General features: G+C 37.5%; 4 protein-coding genes across 5 annotated transcripts in view; 2 read left to right on the top strand and 2 right to left on the bottom strand.

Annotated features, from left to right (window-relative positions):
• Nucleotides 1-69: 69 nt before the first annotated feature.
• On the top strand, nt 70-1,491 carry PIG-A (phosphatidylinositol glycan anchor biosynthesis class A; the record flags this gene model as incomplete). The annotated part of the gene is given in 2 exon segments (XM_074111123.1): nt 70-98; nt 184-1,491. Coding segments are annotated over 2 exon segments (1,314 nt in total).
• Nucleotides 1,492-1,497: 6 nt separating this feature from the next.
• Nucleotides 1,498-8,850, bottom strand: Clc (clathrin light chain). 2 transcript variants are annotated; one of them, XM_074111125.1, is made up of 6 exons: nt 8,589-8,850; nt 8,187-8,327; nt 7,933-8,044; nt 4,315-4,326; nt 3,165-3,353; nt 1,498-1,785 (listed from the first exon to the last, which is right to left on the bottom strand). In XM_074111125.1, exons 1-6 carry the CDS (start codon nt 8,752-8,754, stop codon nt 1,779-1,781), a joined length of 627 nt encoding a protein of 208 aa, XP_073967226.1. In that variant the 5' UTR covers nt 8,755-8,850; the 3' UTR covers nt 1,498-1,778. The 2 variants fall into 2 exon arrangements, with proteins under 2 accessions (XP_073967226.1, XP_073967227.1); XM_074111126.1 differs by lacking the exon at nt 4,315-4,326 and having other exon boundaries at nt 8,589-8,848.
• Nucleotides 8,851-9,084: 234 nt separating this feature from the next.
• On the top strand, nt 9,085-12,379 carry CRIF (growth arrest and DNA damage-inducible proteins-interacting protein CRIF). Its single transcript, XM_074111418.1, has 3 exons — nt 9,085-9,524; nt 9,766-10,001; nt 11,644-12,379. The coding sequence occupies exons 1-3, from the start codon at nt 9,218-9,220 to the stop codon at nt 11,845-11,847; spliced, it is 747 nt and encodes a 248-aa protein (XP_073967519.1). The 5' UTR covers nt 9,085-9,217; the 3' UTR covers nt 11,848-12,379.
• A 729-nt stretch (nt 12,380-13,108) lies between these two features.
• The window catches only part of LOC141445323 (uncharacterized), a 48,949-nt gene continuing 42,233 nt past the window's right edge, over nt 13,109-19,824 (bottom strand). The window contains exons 14-20 of the mRNA XM_074111122.1: nt 18,895-18,962; nt 18,405-18,497; nt 17,970-18,118; nt 17,491-17,647; nt 16,679-16,910; nt 16,453-16,554; nt 13,109-13,299 (exon numbers count right to left, since the gene is read on the bottom strand). Coding sequence (XP_073967223.1) covers nt 13,165-13,299; nt 16,453-16,554; nt 16,679-16,910; nt 17,491-17,647; nt 17,970-18,118; nt 18,405-18,497; nt 18,895-18,962 — 936 coding nt within the window. The 3' untranslated portion in view covers nt 13,109-13,164. The remainder of the gene's footprint in view (nt 13,300-16,452; nt 16,555-16,678; nt 16,911-17,490; nt 17,648-17,969; nt 18,119-18,404; nt 18,498-18,894; nt 18,963-19,824) is intronic.

The raw sequence follows: 19,824 nt of genomic DNA, 5'->3' as shown, positions 1-19,824 counted from the left end.
CGATAACGATAGAGAACGCTCGATCGCTTTATTTTTAATTTCTTCAAGATTAATTAATCGTATAATGCACATAATATCAAGATAAAAACATAATGAACGTAAGTCATGGTAAACCTGAATTATTTGTACCTATCGTTTTAGTACAGCTTCACCAACTATAACTTTTCTATACTTTATTTTCAGGAACTCGTGAGGAAAAAGAAGCGCCATAAACGACATGTAATTTGTATGGCATCAGACTTTTTCTTCCCGAACACCGGTGGCGTCGAGGAACACATTTTCAACTTGTCACAATGCTTAATCAAGGAGGGTCACAAAGTTATAGTAATTACCCACAAGTACGGAGCTCGCGTAGGCGTCCGGTACATGACGGGAGGACTCAAGGTGTACTACTTACCTATCTTAGTCATGTACGCCCAGTGTGCCCTCCCAACTATGATTGGCAACATACCTATTATCCGCTACATTCTTATTAGAGAGTGCATTGACATAGTCCATGGACACTCAGCATTTAGTGTCTTAGGACATGAGGTATGTGTTATAGGCAAGTTACTGGGCTTAAAAACAGTTTTTACTGACCATAGCTTATTTGGCTTTGCTGACACATCAGCAGTATTAACTAATAAGTATCTACAAATGTGTCTGTGTGAAATCGATCACTGTATTTGTGTGTCACACACTGGGAAGGAAAATACAGTGTTGAGAGCCAAAGTCAAAGCGCACAAAGTGTCAGTTATTCCTAATGCGGTAGACTCATTTTCTTTCACCCCTGACCCAAGCAAAAGAGACCCTAATTTTATAACCATAGTCATTGTATCCAGGATGGTATACAGAAAGGGTGTAGACCTAATGGCTGCAGTGATAGCTGACATGTGCCCAAGATACCCTAACATAAGGTTTATTGTTGGTGGTGATGGGCCGAAGATGTGGCTTCTGCAAGAAGTCAGAGAAAGAAAAGGGTTTCAAGACTGTGTCACTCTATTAGGCAGCCTAAAACATTCTCAAGTAAGAGATGTGCTAGTAAAGGGTGATATATTCTTGAATACATCTTTGACTGAGGCTTACTGCATGGCAATCGTAGAGGCTGCATCATGTGGACTAAAGGTTGTGTCAACTAAAGTTGGGGGCATCCCTGAGGTGTTGCCAGACAACATGATTTACTTGACAGACCCTAATGTCGCCAGCCTGGTTGATGGCGTAGAACTAGCAATAAAAGACATGAAAGAAGGCAAAATATTGTGCCCATTTGAATGCAACAAAATGGTCAGAAACATGTACAACTGGATGGATGTTACTAGAAGGACAGAAATTGTATATGACAAGATATCACAGAATAGAAATAAGACCTTAGGAGAGCAATTACACAGCTACCTGAGCTGTGGGGTATGGCCATTCCTACTATTAATAAGCCTAATGTATTTATTGATTCAATTAACAGAAAAAATACATAAAAGAAAAAATATAGATATAGCTAGGGATTTTGAATTATAGTCAATATTACCAATTGATTTTGGAATGATTTATTATTAATACTCAAAATAATCGAAATTAATGATGGCATTCACTACAACATAGCGGCCATATTTGAACATTAAGTATAAAATAATTATATTAAATAACAGTTGAACAAATAGCACTTTTGAACAATAATTGTTATTTTATAAATTTATAACATGTTGCATCCAGAAACATTATCTATTTATATATAATTCTAGGTTATTTAACCTGAGACTGATTACAGTATGAAGTATTAAGCTAGTGTTTTCTGCTCAGTTGACTCAAGCCCTGTGAACAAAAAAAAAAAGTAAGATATTGCACCAGCCACACTACAACAGTTGCCAATCATGAGCGTGCAGGATTTTTGGTTTTGTGACCAAGTTGTATCAAACAAACAAAAAACCACCAATACATACTTCGTGAGCTGTCAAAAACACAATGCTCCCATAGATTTTCTATGACAATAGCTACTTTATGATGTCACTTATTTGCCGAATTCAATTACCAAACGGTTTGTTTTAATTAATACTTTAAATATAATATTGCGTTTAATTGAATCTAGTTCTTAGGGCTAAAATAAAGTGTTTATTTACTAGAGTCATGTCTTGGAATTATTATTTTACAGTATTAACTACCCTATTGTTGTGTTAGTGTTTGCTGGTATCAAACCTTGTAAACTATATTGTGTTAAAACACTTAGGTCACTAACTCAAGACACTAATTTTTCAAGTGTTACAGCTGTTATGCACTACAAAAGCTTAAATCCGTGAAAATATGGACCAGAGTTAGTCATAGAACTAATTGTGTTGTTACAAAAAATGTCTAAAAGGCTTTAAATGTAGCTGTATGTAGGTAGCTGAAATCTAGAAAATAAGTTATTCATCATAAAAATGAATTTTATTGTGACATGGTGCATAGAACCGTTTTTATATGTATCCACTGATGTTTTTACTTATTTTATGCTCAAATGAAATACCAAATTTGATTGGCTATTTTTTTTATAAAATGTTTATTTATAACAAATTATTTTTAGTGCCTCATGGTATTAAGCAATTATTGCATTTTATTATTAGAGTTACTGTAGTAATTGTGTCATAATGAATAAATTACATTTATCATTACAATGAATTATATTATTTTAACATGTTCGGCACCACACTCCTCTAAGCCAAATAGCTATGCCGGCCAAAATGATCGCAGTTACAAATAGATCACTGGCATAGGATAGGAGTACGAATTCTATTGCTACACATATGTTAACCTGGCATTCTTCATAGCTAAAATACTTACTAAAATGTTTTTGTTTTACGGCGTCAGTTATATGTCAGACGTGTAATGCAACATTGATGATAATTACAATGTAATTTTTGGGGATTCTTTGTTTGTGACTCCTTTACGCTAGAACAGCTGCAGAGATTTGAATGAAATTTGGTTTGTATGTAGCTGGATGTATGAAATGAGACATTTGCTATTTTTAATCTCAATTTTAGAGATATAGCAATTTAAGCAGGTGTTCATCTTATAACGAAAATAAAGACTAGTGTGTAACTTTTTTTCCCTTAGAAATTTAGTAATATTCCTGAATTTCGATTCAACTGCCGCCGCCGCCGGACGTAATGGATTACCCGTAAGGGTAAACTCTAGTGTTAGTATAAAGCGTGGTTTACACTTTGGTGGTGCGCGGCGGGTGCTTGGGCCGCACGCCGCTCTGCTTGAGCTGCAGCACGAGTGAGCGCAGACGCGCCACGTCGCGCCCGCGCCGCGGCCCGAAGTCGCACAGCTCGGCCACGCGCGCCCACTCGCCGCCCTCCTCCACGCCGCTCTCCGAGCCCCGCGCCAGCGCCTTCTCTGCGTTCCTGTGGGATACACATCACTAGTTTGAAATGACAAGATTGCTTGATTGATATAGGTAGTGCCACCAGAGATGAGGTCACGCACACAAGAACATGTTATGACAGCGGGATTTCGACATTCGCTCATTAATTTCATTCATTCTTCTTTTATGCATTCAGTTCTTCTTGTAGCTATGTTAATCATTAATTCAACACTCAGGTCACTAGCTATACCTATAGTAACTATAACCATTAGCTTGTAGCAATTATTGTTATTCAAATAATACACTAGGCCATTGATGGCGAACCTCTATAGTTAAATGTGGCATTTTTTACGAAACTGTAATACTATGCTGAAACAGCAGCTCTCAAATAAAATATATGGTGGTTATACAAAATGTGAAAAAGTAAAGATGCTCCAGCTGTCGAATCAGCTGGTTTTATTGCCGAAAATAGTGGTTGGGAGCGGTTATATGGAGTTCGAGACTGACATATGGCAATACTGAATAGACATACAGTTTATCAATGATTTTTGACTTCTAAAGTAAACCTTTAAACTATAATGTTACATGAATAAAACTTAACAATAAACTGTGCAATGGAAATAAATTATACAATTTCTCATGGTGACCATTCCCATGTTTAATAATCTTTAGAATGATTTATTAGTAGTGCAGTCCTTGACAAATGCTGTATCCACATTTTCAAAACCCATTTTTAATTTCTCAGTAAAGAAAATTAACACAAAACATGTGTGATGGGTATTATTCACATTCCATGTGAAATTATTGATATGAACACCAATGACATTAAATAATAAAATAAATAAAAACAAAGAGAGCTGAAAAAACATTACAGAAGTCAGAAGAGAAGAAAAGAACCGTAGCAAACTGTGTATGATTGTCCACCGGTACACTAACAAAATATTTCGACACCAACAACACCAAATTGTTAGTGTGATTTTGGCTTAATCAATAATACTCACTTAGCAGACTCCCTGCCAGCATTGGAAAGAAAACAGAGCATTATAATAAAAACGAAACATGCAGAATATACCAAACAACTGGTCCATTGAAGTGTATACTTCTCACTCATACCCATTTACCCACTATACATTTTGGCCATATCTTTGCTTCACTGAACAGTTACACATTAGAGTAAAAAGTAAGCAAACTGAATTTCCATTTCATTCTATTGCATAACTGTGTCCCTAATTTGGCAAAGATATTGTCCAACATGACAAGTGGGCACAACAGTGATCTAAAAGCTAGTTTCGCTGTATTCTATTTCAGTGATGCAAATGTTATCTACATGAAAGACAAGTCCTTGAAACTTGGTGACATCAACACACATAAGATTGGCCATTAATGAAATAGAAGTACTATATCTAATTTACGTAACATAAAACAGACCACTGCAAGATGTTAAGAGCGCGCAAACATTTTGTCCCAACTCGTCACTGGCGCGATCTCCTTCCCGCGGCCCGTGTTTCGCCCGCACACTACAACGGTTTGCTGTGTGCGTACGATGCGAGCGTTGCCGAAACATTAAACACATCTTGATCGTTGTACATTTTCCGTCGTAGTAAAATTAAGAAAAAAATTTGTTGCGATTTAAATATTTTTATTCTTTAACATAATAATTTATTTTATTACTTACAAGCTTTTTACTTATCTTGCCCTGTTAGTATGTTAGTTATTAGTAGGTATGGATAAAATTTTGGAAGCTAAACTTGACTAAATATGCGTTTTCAGATTAAGTTAAAATTTTACATACGTGTGTAAATCAAATGACAATGCAGTATATTATTATGATTTATGAAGCCTGATCTAATGATGGATCTGGAAGGTGGCCGTAGGAACTCTGTAATAAATCTATATAACCACATCGACTTTGGACTCGTTTGATTCGTCTTGACAAGTACTTTGGCCCTAGATGGCAACAACGTATAAAAATTACAGTCAGTAAAAAAAGCTGGCAATAAAAATTTAATTTTTCAGTGCGCGCAAAATATTTAGTTTCAATGTTTCTCACGCATATGATGGTATACTATGTGAGGGCACGTAATACTTAGTAAATAAATGAATATTTCATCATCATTGCTCATAATTATTTTCATCTAATACCTTTAAACGAGCAATTCCGAAATCCCCGAATATATATATATATATATATATTTCGGCGATAATGTGTGTATATAATATTGTATGAAATTTTACATAATTAGGCCTTAAAACACTCGTGTGATGCTATAAAGATATTCACTTCGCTGGTATCCTTAACCCACACTATGGTTTCAAGACCCCTCTTTATGTAACAATTGCATAAAATACTATTAGTAGATTGTACACTACGGGGATAAAGCACTTTATTATGTCACGGGTACGGTATTGAATCCTGAGCGTAACGAAGGACTCCAGATTTAACTCCCGAGCGCAGCGAGGGTGTCGTGCGTTAACTCCCGAGCGAAGCGAGGGTTTTAAGATGGAGTCCTTAGATCAGATGGAGTCGACTTCTCTGGGAGTAGATTATTAACAATGCGTAAGGCGTCTAATTTAATGGACTACGGAGTCCAATGACATTTTAGTAACAGGAATTTCATTAGCTATCGTACATGTTCGGAGACAGTCTATCAAAACTGAGTAGTATCCTGGAATGTTTAATAAACAATAATCTTCATTTTATATGATTTCACTTGGTACGTACCTAATAAAATACTGTGCAAACTAGAAAAAAATTGTGGCAAAATCTAATTTTTTTAAAGTTGAAAATGCATCATACATTTTACATATTGGGACTTATAGAAATCTCATGATTAGGTATATTCGACATTTCAGTCTGTTCTATTTTCCGTCTGAAAATAAATGCAATCTTAAAATCAAGAAAGTAATGTTATCATAAATCCGAATTGAATTAAATTTAACACCAAAACGTATTTATTATTGATCCTGAATGTACAGTAATGCGAATTAGTTTTGATAAATAACCTTTTAATGGTAGTATAGTACCTGATAAAAAATGCTATCTTAAAACCAAAAACAGTAATTTTACAGTAACCTTAATTCCGATTTGGAGTGAATTTAACAAAAAAATATATTTATGGAACTAGATTTCTATCTTGGATTTACAGTAATGGTAATAAATAATGATGAATAACCTTTTCTAAGCAGCTCATACTGTGTTAACAGTACTGTGTTTTTTCATCCCAAATGACTTTAGTTTATTGCCCATATCTAAGAATATAAGATTTTTACTGTACAACAAGATTTTATTTACTTTTATATCATACTCACTATCATACTAACAAACATACTAACAGGGCAAGTTAAATAAAAGCTTTAATAACTTTAACTTACATTTTATTTTTTTAATACAATATTTTTTTGCTGATTGTACCTTTGTTCCTGGTTACCATCTAGGACTCGTCAAGACAAATCTAATGAGTCCAAACTCGATGGGGTTATGTCGTTTTATTACAGAGTTCTTGTGGTTACCTTCCAGCTCCATCATCAGATCAGCTTCATGTCATAATAATAATATTACATTGTCATTTTATTCACACATGCACGCAAAGTTTCATCTCAATCAAAAATCGGGAAGTGGGTCAAATTTAGTTAATACTTACACACTACATACTAACATACATACTAATATGGCAAGTTAAATAAATGCTTGTGAAATGTAAAATGCATCTACCCGTATTAGTTTGAGTGAAAATTGCGAAAATTTAAAACATTTAATTACTTATCAAGTATCAAGCAATTGCGGACACGCTATAACTATCGGGTGTTTGCAGTAAAGGTTGTTAACCTTGCGGAGAGCGCAGAGCGATACGTCCGTTCCTTGGGAGTGCCCGGCGCTTTCTGAGTCGTAACTATTAACGCGCGCGGTTATATAATCGATTTAGGACCCAAGTTTAGAAAATTGTCAAAATTAAATGAGCTACTATTAAGCGCTGAAAAAAATATTACAGATTAAACATTTCCTGTAGATTTATAATAAAATTGTTTTATTGGCAAATACATCACAACAAATGAGATAAAAAATGATGAAGTAGACCGATTTAGACCTTTTGAAGAATGGTATTTGAATAATAATAACTAATATTTTGATACATATGATGACCCTATGTCTTAAAAGACTATATTTCCTAATATAAAATACTAAAGTTACACTGTTTGTGGTGGGTTATAATGGAAATATTTCACATGAAAAACAGCTCTGACGCGTATTTTTGTAAAACTCACTAACAAAATGATTTGGCAAAAAAAAATCGCTCACGGAAATAAATGGAAATCACCGCTATACATCAGAGTAAGAGTTTATCTATATGATACATTAGTTTTTCCTTAAAAAACGTAAGCATTTAGACATTAATAAGGCATTTGAAAAACCTCAAAATCGCTGAATGGGCAATTTTTCGTTTGCACGCTCTTAAGAAGACTTATATCAAGTTCAGATACTTTAGGCACATTTTTAAGCAAAATGATGAGATGTTTTTCACAATGAAAAGCTTCATTTATGTATATAAGGGTTTTCTCAGAAAGGACCATCTCTTTTAATAAGGTAAAACTTCAATTTAAATATAATGAGCTTAAGTTACCTGTTTGCTGCCTTGGTCTTGGCAATCTGTTCATCATGGGTCTTGTACCAGTCTTCTAATTCTTTCTTTGCTATTTTAAGCATTTCTTCCTTCTTTCTTTCTTCTTCAGCATCTGTGGAATAAGAATAATATTCTACTGTGTTGTTTTAATAGTCAAAATGCTCCAAAGAGCGATTCTTCCTCATGAATAAGTCTGCTATACTATCATACATTAGTAATCCCAAAAAGAATTTTTGAATAAGACAATTAGGTACCTTTTTCTTCCAATCGTAACTTCTGTTCCTCGCGCCACAATCTGATCTTCTCTGGCTCTTCACGCTCCTGTCTGAACACGGAGGGTGCGGGGTCTTCTTCCAACATGCCATTGGCTTCTAGAGTCGCGGTGGGCGGAATTTCTATATTTTTTTAGCAACAAAATTGTGTAATTGATTAAATGATATTTAGATATTTTATGGGCGTTTAAAATAACAAAACTTAATTTAAAAGGCGTGGGAAATACGAAAAACTAAGAAGAAAGAAACGGAAATGGACATTGAAAGATCGTCCAAAGATTTTCGAAACAAAATTAAAAGTAGTAAAACTATTGTTTTTTTTTTAATAAGTTGCTCGAGCAGTGTGCCGCGAACTGTGCTATTTATGCAATTTTGTGGTCTTACCGACAAAATCATCTACTAAGCCGTTGCTTGTAGAAGTGACTATGGGGGGCGGAGCGCTGGTTTCCAGCTCATCTTCGAGCCCTGCCAGCTGGTTCTGCTCGCGCGCAAGGAACTCCGCCGCGGGATCCACTTCGGGCTGAACGAAACTATCGCCGAAATCATCCATATTGATCGTACCAATTGGAAAACAGCACAATGGACAAAAAACGTCGATTACGATTACTAATAGTTGTCACAGACAAGAAAGAAAGAGGAGCCGAATGCCGAATGCCGAAACGAAAGTGACATCGACATTTTGTGAATTTGATTGATTGTTTTATTTTAGTTTTCATTTTCAACTAAATAAGGTCTATATTTGCTTACTGAACAATTTAACAGTTTTCATTATGGCTTTTTTTAATACTAGCAACACATGGCGCAATGACAAAACTTGATTAAGGGCCCTTTTTACTATACAACACATAAAGTCATGACATGAGATGAGACTCGAAAGTCGCGCCGTGTAGGGAGGGCTTAAATTTTTTGACAGTAGCAAATTCTAACCTCAAAGGCTGTTATTTCAGCTGTTTGTTGCTGTTATTATATTATATTACAACATTGAGTTAAATATAAGCTAATAGCTGTTCAATATGAATTTGTGCTTAAGAACAAAGTACGCTCGGCCAAACTTCTTGAGTTCCCTGTTACGGTATTCCACATCAGCGCCAGAGGTTATAGAGCAGAATGAGCAAGTCCTAATCGACGATTCTGATGATGTTCGAGCTCGAGAAGCGGAAATTGAGAGGAAAAGGAATGTGTCTCGCTTATCTCCGGCCCACTACAACATTATGAACGACCGGCGGCCCTATGAAGAGCCTAAAATCATAGCGCATCTAACTGTGAAATACAATAGGAAAATGTACGGCAAATACGGTATCGCAAGCGGTGTCAACCCAAGTAAGATAACTCTTATTACAGCAGACATACCCGGTCATATCCTAATATAAAAAACCACCAAGGTGCAGGTTGGTTCCATACAAATTTAAAAGCCAGCACAACTTAAGTTTGTACTCCATAATAGGTCCAAGATATTGATGTATTCGCGCATTTTTTATAATAATGTGTCTCACTGCTGGCCAAAAGCTTCTTCATGTCTGCCACCACCCATCCTTACAATAGCCAATTACTTTATTTTCAGGTATATGCTGGCCATCAAGACAAGAAATACAGGAAAAGCAAGAATATGAAGCAGTGGCCTTCCCATTTACCATAAGAGAGATGATGGAGTCAGCAGCACAGAAAAGGAAAGAGGAGAAGATGAAAATAGAATTGCGGGAGAAAGATTTAGCTGCCAAGTTTGAAAAACTTGCTCAATGGAAGAAAGAATTGAAGAACAAAACTGCAAAGAAAGTGGCAGAGGCTGAAGCAGCGAAGGTGGGTTTTACATACTTTTTATTTAAGGCTATTTGGATGACCCCACACATTGCAACTGCATTGTCCCCTCCTCGCCCTCTCCTCATTCTTATCTTACAACTTAATGCATGTTATTGCATCTGTTTGCTTACTTATAACACTAAAACAAACAGTTTCCTATCACTAATAAGTGTTTACTTTAATTTTAAAATGAAAAAGTGGCTAAAAATATCACATGATTAATTAGTGGAAACCCCTTTTCTGTCTTTTTCCTTTCTTTCTTACAAACCAATTTACTACATGCAGCAAGTATTTTATCCTGTCCTGCTTGGCCTTTAACTTAAGTACAATCAATGCAGTGTGTTGGCAATTTTTTTTTAATCATTTTTATTCTTTAATTTGTCTTTGACATAAGTTTAACCAATTCACCGCCAGTCATCTAGAGCAGGCGCTAAGGGAAGTTGCGTATGCAAAATTAGGGGACCGCATTCTGTGAATAGTTTTGAACTCAGAAAAGCTTGCCAATTATGATTCTGAATGTTGCCAAGAGATCAGGTGGTCCATTTTTTTTATGTCCCATCCCTTAAAACATCATGTAAATGGAGTGAAAAAATTGCTTTTGGAACATTTTAATAACTAATTTTGTGATAATATTATTTTTTTATAAGCTTTTATACATATACCGAGTCAGTTGATAACTTTTATTTTTAATAAGAAACAAGTATTTAATTAAAATAAATAATTATAATACAAGTTTTTTGCTGACTGTACTTTTTGTTGATTGTAAACTACATTTATGTGCCAAATTTCAAGTCAATGCCATTAAATGTTGAAGAGTTCTGTCCTTCAGAGACAATCCTAGTTGGACCACCAGGATGTCACTATCCGATTATTGTATTGTCATCAGATTTACATAAGTATGCCAAATTTCAAGTCAATCTGGCTACTGGAAGTGGGTCAAATTCAACTTGCAAGATTTGACCCGCACATTTGACATACATACATACATTGCTAGTTAAATGAAAGCCTGTACAATGAGATATTGTCAGGAAAATAACTATTAAAATTGTTTAAAAGCATTTTTTCAGTCCATTTACATGATGTGGGTTCAGGTGTAAAAAAAGGGTAAGGGGTAGGGTAGGGGGTTTAAAGGTTAACTGGAAGAGATCCCTTTAAGGGATGAGTTCGCCTTTGTACTTCTTATCATTATTTTATTTGTTAATTTCACGTGTTTTTATGTACAATAAAGAGTTTACAATACAATACCTCCTGGCAACATTCAGAATCATAATTTGCAAGCTTTTCTGAGTTCAAAACTATGCACAGAATGCGGTCCTCTAATTTTGCATACACAACTCCCTCCAGAACCCGCTCTGATCCAGTTGTGACAGCCAATCGAATGTCTCACATGCCACAGTGATCTCATGACCAACATTCAACTCAAAATTAATCCTGCAATAGAATTAAAAAATTAAGTTGATTTGTCACTGGTTTTTCTGTGGTGTACAGAGCATGTCAATTAGTTTTTTTTTTGTGGCGTTGAAGAGGTTAACAAGAGTTAGGAGAATAAGACAATACAAACTAAAATACTGTTATTGCGTTTATTTTGGCCTAAAAAAATTTTTTTACAGTAAATAAGTAAGTTTTTTTATTTGCATTACAGGCAAAGAAAGAGAGGTTAGTAGAGGAAGTGAGAAGACATTTCGGCTTCAAGCTCGACCCGCGTGACGAGCGCTTCCAAGAGATGTTGGCCAAGAGAGAGAAAGAACAGAAGAAGGCAGAGCGCCTCGCCAAGAAGGAGGCCAAAGAACAAATGATGATCGCCAAGTTGCAGCAGACCAACGCAAAGATCAGTGAGAAAAAGTAGATGAGCCATGTTACTGTTAGTTTTTTAGATTAAATTTATTTTAGTGAACAAGTTAAAAATGAGTTTGTTTTCACCCTCTATGCAAAATAGAGGAGAGTGAAGTAAATTCTATGCCTAAGAGCGTTTTCACATTATCTGATATCGGTATCGGCCGACGATGGACGACACCCAATAGCCGACAACATGTGCTGCTTTCACATATTTCCGACAAAATCGTTTTGATACGGCCGGCTCAAAATGGCCGCCACCAAAGGCCGCCACGCATCGGGCTCTGCGCACACAGACACAATTTAGATACGCATAGCACACATACAAACATTATCGTCCGACATGGTCCGACAGCCCACGGGCGTCAGATGGTGCCGCAAACATATCAGTGTCGACTCCGATATCCGATATCGGGCCGGACAATGTGAAAGACAGGTACATATTCATACATTTTACTTGCCCCGATAACGTATCGTCGTCCGATACCGATATCGGATCGGATAATGTGAAAACGCTCTAATAGATGAATTAATTCGGATATAGTTTAAAACTCATTTAAGAGCAGGCGCCAAGGATAGTTGCGTATGCAAAATTAGGGGACCGCATTCTGTTAATAGTTTTGAACTCAGAAAAGCTTGCAAATTATTGATTTCTTTTTACTCCAACCCTTAAAACATCATGTACTTAAATGGACTGAAAAATATTTTCGTGATAATATTCATTTTTGACAAGATTGGATTTGACCCACTTCCAGTAGCCAGATTGACTTGAAATTTGGCATACTTATGTAAATCTGATGACAATACAACAATCGGATAGTGACATCCTGGTGGTCCAACTAGGATCGTCTCTGAAGGACAGAACTCGAGATCTTCAACGGTTAATGGCATCAACTTGAAATTTGGCACGGAAATGTAGTTTAGATGACGGTACAATCAACAGAAATTGCAGTCAGCAAAAAAGCTTGTATTAAAAATATTTTTTAAATAAAATACTTTTTTCTTATTACTAAAAATAAAAGTTATCATCTGACTCGGTATATATATAAAAGCTTGTAAAAAAATAATATTATCAGGAAATTAGTTATTAAAATGTTCCAAAAGCAACTTTTTCAGTCCATTTACATGATGTTTTAAGGGATTAAGTATAAAAAAAATGGCCCATCGGATCTCCTTGATAATATTTTCAAGGGTATGTTTTGCTATTAAATTATTCCCTCACGGGTAAACAAAGATTATTCTCATCTTTTTGACCTGCTCAAAAAAACTCAAGCTAAAAAACAATCAATTTTATTCTTCACAAAAACTTTCCATAGACACGTAAGTCAAGTCAGGAGCTGTCGTCGTCGGAGGACGAGCACAGCACGTCCCGCGGGTTGACGGCGGGCGGGCCGCGAGCGCACGGCGACACCAAAGTGTCCGACGAGTCCGACACCGAGCTGCTGCTGCGCGATCTCGTGCTGTTCTGCTCATCCAATATACAATATCTCAAAAATAATATTATAAATGCAGTTTAGTAGGGGAGACCGAGAAGAGTTGTGACAACGTCGATTTTTTGGAACTTATTAACTGCTAGCGAGTTCAAATAGCACGCGTGTTTTAGTTCAAGTCTCGAACTATCAAACGCGTTCTGTTGCGAGCTTGCTAGCAGTTAGTAAGTTCCCAAAAGTCGACAATATCACAACTCTCCTCTGTCACAACTCACCTCGGTCTCCCCTAAGTGCTAGAGGTGAGACGTATTTACTGGAATAAGTTTTTGGAATAGGTTTTGGCTTGGACGCGTGAGTACGCGTTCCCGCCCGCGATTCTTTTAGCGTACGAGTATTTAGGAGTACGGCGGCTGACAACGTTCCGCCAAAGATAAGAAAAGATAAAGATAAGATAGTTTATTGCAGAAAATGGGTACATAATACATGTTATTCACTGTGCGCCAAATTCGGCTTGGGTAAGCATGCAAACAATAAAAACCACTTGAAAACAAGCATGTATTTATACTTTTTTATTGAAAAAAATTATAAAAATTGATGACAGTCCTAAGCCTGTATAAAGTATGTAGGGAAGTTTTTAGTCAGTATTTAATATAAGTTAAAATTAAAAAATATGAAGTGTGAAAACTGAACTATGACGCGGAATTCGGTAGTTCGATATTCGTAAAACTACTAAACTAGTACGGTTTATACGCAATCACGGGAGCGCATTTACGGGAATCATTTTGTTTACGCAATGAGTCAATGAGTTAAGTACTCGTAGATACTCGTGGACCTAGTCTTTGGATCTAGTCTTATTGTGGACGCGTACTCGCAAGACTCAGTCCGCGTTTTGCCTAGTACGTCTCACCTCTACTAAGTGCGTCTGTGCGTTTGTGTTTATTTTTATTACTCTTGCACGTGAAAATCGCTGGACGGTTTTGAATAAAAATTGATATGTAGTTAATACCAGACAGAGGCCTTATTTCCTAACGTTTCTGACGCTCGCGATCGCAATCAAATTACAGATTTCGCATACAAAAACTGAGATTTGATTGCGATGGCGAGCGTCAGAAACGTTAGACAATACGGCCTCTGAGATATTACGTAACGTTTCTGACGCTCACGATCTCAATCAAATTACAGATTTCGCATACAAAAACTGAGATTTGATTGCGATGGCGAGCGTCAGAAACGTTACACAATACGGCCTCTGAGATATTACGTAACGTTTCTGACGCTCACGATCGCAATCAAATTACAGATTTCGCATACAAAAACTGAGATTTGATTGCGATGGCGAGCGTCAGAAACGTTAGACAATACGGCCTCTGAGATATTACGTAACGTTTCTGACGCTCACGATCGCAATCAAATTACAGATTTCGCATACAAAAACTGAGATTTGATTGCGATGGCGAGCGTCAGAAACGTTACACAATACGGCCTCTGAGATATTACGTAACGTTTCTGACGCTCACGATCGCAATCAAATTACAGATTTCGCATACAAAAACTGAGATTTGATTGCGATGGCGAGCGTCAGAAACGTTACACAATACGGCCTCTGAGATATTACGTAACGTTTCTGACGCTCACGATCGCAATCAAATTACAGATTTCGCATACAAAACTGAGATTTGATTGCGATGGCGAGCGTCAGAAACGTTAGACAATACGGCCTCTGAGATATTACGTAACGTTTTCTGACGCTCACGATCGCAATCAAATTACAGATTTCGCATACAAAAACTGAGATTTGATTGCGATGGCGAGCGTCAGAAACGTTACACAATACGGCCTCTGAGATATTACGTAACGTTTCTGACGCTCACGATCGCAATCAAATTACAGATTTCGCATACAAAAACTGAGATTTGATTGCGATGGCGAGCGTCAGAAACGTTACACAATACGGCTCTGAGATATTACGTAACGTTTCTGACGCTCGCGATCGCAATCAAATTACAGATTTCGCATACAAAAACTGAGATTTGATTGCGATGGCGAGCGTCAGAAACGTAGACAATACGGCCTCTGAGATATTACGTAACGTTTCTGACGCTCACGATCGCAATCAAATTACAGATTTCGCATACAAAAACTGAGATTTGATTGCGATGGCGAGCGTCAGAAACGTTACACAATACGGCCTCTGAGATATTACGTAACGTTTCTGACGCTCGCGATCGCAATCAAATTACGGATTTCGCATACAAAAACTGAGATTTGATTGCGATGGCGAGCGTCAAAAACGTTAGACAATACGGCCTCTGAGATATTACGTAACGTTTCTGACACTCGCGATCACAATCAAATGACAGTTTTTGTACGCGAAAGCTGTCATTTGGTTGTGATCGCGAGTGTCGGAAACATTACGCAATAGACCCTCTGGGTTAAATACATAATCCCGAGTTAACAGCTAAACTTATACATATTATAAATGCGAAAGCTTTGGGTAGGTTTTATCCCGGAAAATTGCATTGCATAGTTCCCGCAGGATAGGGATTAACGAATTCTTCACTGACGGAGTTGTGGGCATTAGCTGGTAGGTATATTATATTTTCAATCACGACAATCACCTAAGCTGACAGGTAGTAGATAAAATATGTCCGACCGAAATAACTAGTTCCGCTTGGCATTTTTCTAGTTTCCTTCTGCCGTGCGCTCTAGAGTAGTATCAATCATCTCAGCCTATATATGTCCCACTGCTGGGCACAGGCCTCCTCTCAGAACAAGAGGGCTTGGGCCATAGTTCCCACGCGGGCCCAGTGCGGATTGGGAACTTCACACGCACCATTGAATTGCTTCGCAGGTTTGTGCAGGTTTCCTCACGATGTTTTCCTTCACCGCAAAGCTCGTGGTAAACTTCAAATGTAATTCCGCACATGAATTTCGAAAAACTCAGAGGTGCGAGCTGGGGTTTGAACCCACGACCCTCTGCTTGAGAGGCGATAGGTCAAACCACTAGGCCACTACGGCTTCAGCATCAAAAGTAGCGGATCACTTTTTTATTCTGTCACATTCACACATTGGTAATCTTGTATGGCGTTTAGTACGTGGCTGTAAAACGACAAAGTACGAAAGTGTGCAGCTTCTTTTGATGCTAACTTTTAACGTATATTATTATTATTAAAAAGCCAAAAACTCACTTTTTTACTCTTGACCTGATTACCGACCACTTCGTCTAAGCTCTGCTCGTCGGTGTGTATGCTTTTCACATCACCTATTTGCTTTTCAAACATTTCAGGTTTCTGAAAAAATAATTCAATGAATACCAGGAAGTAATAGAAAAATGGTTTTCAAATGTTGAAACCACAACTTAAATACGAACGTTTTACATTAGATAAAAGCTTGTAATAAATAAAAGCCACCAACCATCTGCATGCTCTCCCTGATATGCTGTATCTGTCCGAGCAGATGCGCCGACTTGGTCATCTTGTTCATTTTGCCGTTGTCGGTCAGTTTCATGTGCGTGCTTTGCGCCTTCTTGGGCATGATATTGACGTGCAGCTCGTTCGCTTCCAACTCGTCTTTCTCTGTCACGTCGCTGAGCTCCTCGGCTATCGGGTCCACTTCTTTCTTCTGTACGATCTCGTGTTGGCATTGGCTGAAATTAAAATAAGGAAATACTCAGGAAAAAATATTGCCGTTCGACTCAATTTTGATAAGATAAGATAATCCTTTATTTCTTAAACTGTACAATTGGACTCAAAAGTGAATTCAGTTTCAACAGTTGCCCTTTTCCGGCGTACAACATGTCGTACAATTGCACTAATTAGTGCTTCAATTTGTTAACATGAAACATGAGTTTCGCAGTCTAGTTTTAAACTAAGGCTTCCATTAATAGTGTCGTGGCGATAATAATCCATTAGACACCAAACTTTGGCCTTTGGCTGACTCGGTAGCAGCTAACATATCCATTTTGAGGATAGGTACTATGCCTATTGTCAAAGCCCTCTTAGCCCTCTTTCCTCTGTGATAAATAATTTTCAGTGATATCTAACGCCCCATGTGTAAGTAATTCCAACTCGTTGGAGATCTGTAATCAAATTGACCTACCCAATTGGTAGGTATAACTAATCCTGGCGAGACTTCATTATAGGTGCCAAAATGAACGTGTGTTCAAACAATCTTTTTGTTATGTACACAACTACCTCTACAGGTTAACGCATCGTCCGTTGGCTTACCCCGTGCACTGATTATTCTTGATGAAGGAGTAGATATCTCGGAATGCCTGCTGGATATACGAGAGCGTATTCTGGTCTATGGGCACGGAGCATGACGAGCCAGAGCTGCTCGAGCGGGCGAACGAGCCCGAACTCTCTTGGAAAGACTGCTCTGAACCTGTTAGCAAATATACTTAGTTATTATATAACCGCTCCTGAAAATAGTTATTTTTTTGAATTCAAGTGCCTCCACACCACTACAAAGACACAGGTCGCCGCACCGAATAAGTATTTAGCAAAATCACTATTCGTGACATCTCTGATATTAACTTGTGGGCTACACTAATGTCTAACCAAAAAAAAATTATTATAAGAAACATAATTTTGCCAGTTGTTGCTTGAAGTGTTACGAAATGATTTTTGCGATTTCTGCTGCATCGACAGGATATATGCAGGGACACTAGTAGAATGTTCTCTTTTGGCCACAACATCTTACGCACCGGAAGATGTAGCGTTGTTGGCCCACAGTCGGATCTGCTGCTGCTTCAGCTGTTTCATCTGGTCCACGAGCTGCAGATTCAGTTCTTCCAGTTGCTGGCGGTGCGACATCTCCTCGTGCAACTGCTCCTCTAGCATTTCTGCGTACTCCCTGACAAACATTCGTTATCGACCTTATCGTATAAGACAGATATTCGATTTTAAGTGGGTCCATCATGTGGTGTGGCCGTTCTAGGGACAGATAGTAACCACGATATAATTCAACCACATAATTAAGTGACACTTTAAAAACCAGCGCCACAAAATTACTTCGCAAAAATCAGAGAACAGTGTTCAGACCAAAAGGCTTAACAACGTCAACATACAACTAACATACCTACTTAATCCACAATTACAGCAAGCGCTCAGACTAAACTACCTATAGGTTAACTACTTACTTTTCTTTCTTGGTAACAGTCGTTTTGTTGCTGGCATATTTGGTCGGCGAGTTTCTGGCGGCCAGCACGACTCGGTCCTTGGTTATTCCATTTCTGGAAACACGAAAAGAACCTCCACCAATGAGGCTTTCTTGACAAGCAAAAAACCGTAATCACCTGTACCACTACCATGAGTTTACAGTGACCGTACTCGATAGCGACGGCGTAAATTATTTGTATGGAGAACGGTACTGCGCCTCTACAAATAATTTACGCCGTCGCTATCGAGTACGGTCACTGTAAACTCATGGTAGTGGTACTGTTCTTTCCAAACTATCTCATAAATATTCCTGTAGGTATCAAATTATCACCTTGCCTAATTGTCTGAAATAAATCGGTTACAAACCGACAGATGGGTAGACTAAGCTAATTAGCAAGGATTTTATCGAGAACTGCGTCAATGGTTTTCATTGCAATACTCTAGCTTGTAAATGTGTAAGTAGGTGCTTACTTGGAAGCAATTGGTTTGACCGATCTGCCATCGCCAGATCCCACGCTGACGCTGCTCAGCCAAGAATACTGAAAGAAAACGATTTATTTACAAAATTACAACCAAGATCTATTGATTGGGGTACATTCCTAAGTACAAAAAATAGGTAGGTAGGTTATATGCTATTTAAACCGTCAGTTAGATCACCAATCAGAAAATATTGGACACGGTATTTGTTCTTTTGCCAACCTATCTATATACCTATATAAAAGAAGAAACTGACTAACTCACTGACTGACTGACTGACTTATAGATCAACGCACAGCCCAAACCGCTGGGCCTAGAAACTTGAAATTTGGTACAGGGGTTCCTTTTATACTTAATGTGAGTGAGCACTAAGAAAGAATTTTTATAAATTCAACCCCTAATGTGGTGAAATAGGGGGGTGAAGTTTATATGGAATTTTCTCATTTCTGAACTTAGAAGTATGAAAATAGGTATATAAGTTCACGATTACAATTAAAAACCAGCCAAGAGCTTATCGGACACGCCCGAAATAGGGTTCCGTAGCCATTACGAAAAAAATGAGTAATATTTTTCTAAGGATTTCGTATTTTATACGGAATCTTCCATAGTTTAGGTATAGTTTATACTTTAGGCTGCTATTTACTCTTAAACTACTAATAACTCTCAAGCAAACTTAGCCGTTATAGTTTTCCTTGAAAGTTTGATATACTTACTACCACTCTGAATTTTCTCAAATTTTTCCACCCACCGCGGGGGGACGCACAATTTTATTGAAAATTTGTACTTTAAAGTTGAATATTTCGCAATTCGATCACTGAATCGAAAAATGGTCTTAGCAAACCCCTAATGGTTTTAAAAGAACTATCCTATGATACCCCACACTATAGGGTTCGATGAGAGAAAAAAAATCACCCCCACTTTACG

Source organism: Choristoneura fumiferana, chromosome 2 (genome assembly GCF_025370935.1).
Source record: "Choristoneura fumiferana chromosome 2, NRCan_CFum_1, whole genome shotgun sequence".
NCBI classification, from domain to species: domain Eukaryota; kingdom Metazoa; phylum Arthropoda; class Insecta; order Lepidoptera; family Tortricidae; genus Choristoneura; species Choristoneura fumiferana.
Note: the sequence above shows the minus strand (reverse complement) of the source record. Positions and strands in the feature narration are given on the sequence as shown.

Coding starts and splice junctions, on each gene's coding strand:
- Clc (XM_074111125.1), bottom strand. CDS start 8,754: ATGGATGATTTCGGCGATAGTTTCGTTCAGCCCGAAGTGGATCCCGCG. Junction 8,328..8,588: donor CTTAGTAGATGATTTTGTCG/GTAAGACCACAA, acceptor AAAAAAATATAG/AAATTCCGCCCACCGCGACT. Junction 8,045..8,186: donor GTTACGATTGGAAGAAAAAG/GTACCTAATTGT, acceptor CTTATTCCACAG/ATGCTGAAGAAGAAAGAAAG.
- CRIF (XM_074111418.1), top strand. CDS start 9,218: ATGAATTTGTGCTTAAGAACAAAGTACGCTCGGCCAAACTTCTTGAGT. Junction 9,525..9,765: donor CGCAAGCGGTGTCAACCCAA/GTAAGATAACTC, acceptor CTTTATTTTCAG/GTATATGCTGGCCATCAAGA. Junction 10,002..11,643: donor CAGAGGCTGAAGCAGCGAAG/GTGGGTTTTACA, acceptor TTTGCATTACAG/GCAAAGAAAGAGAGGTTAGT.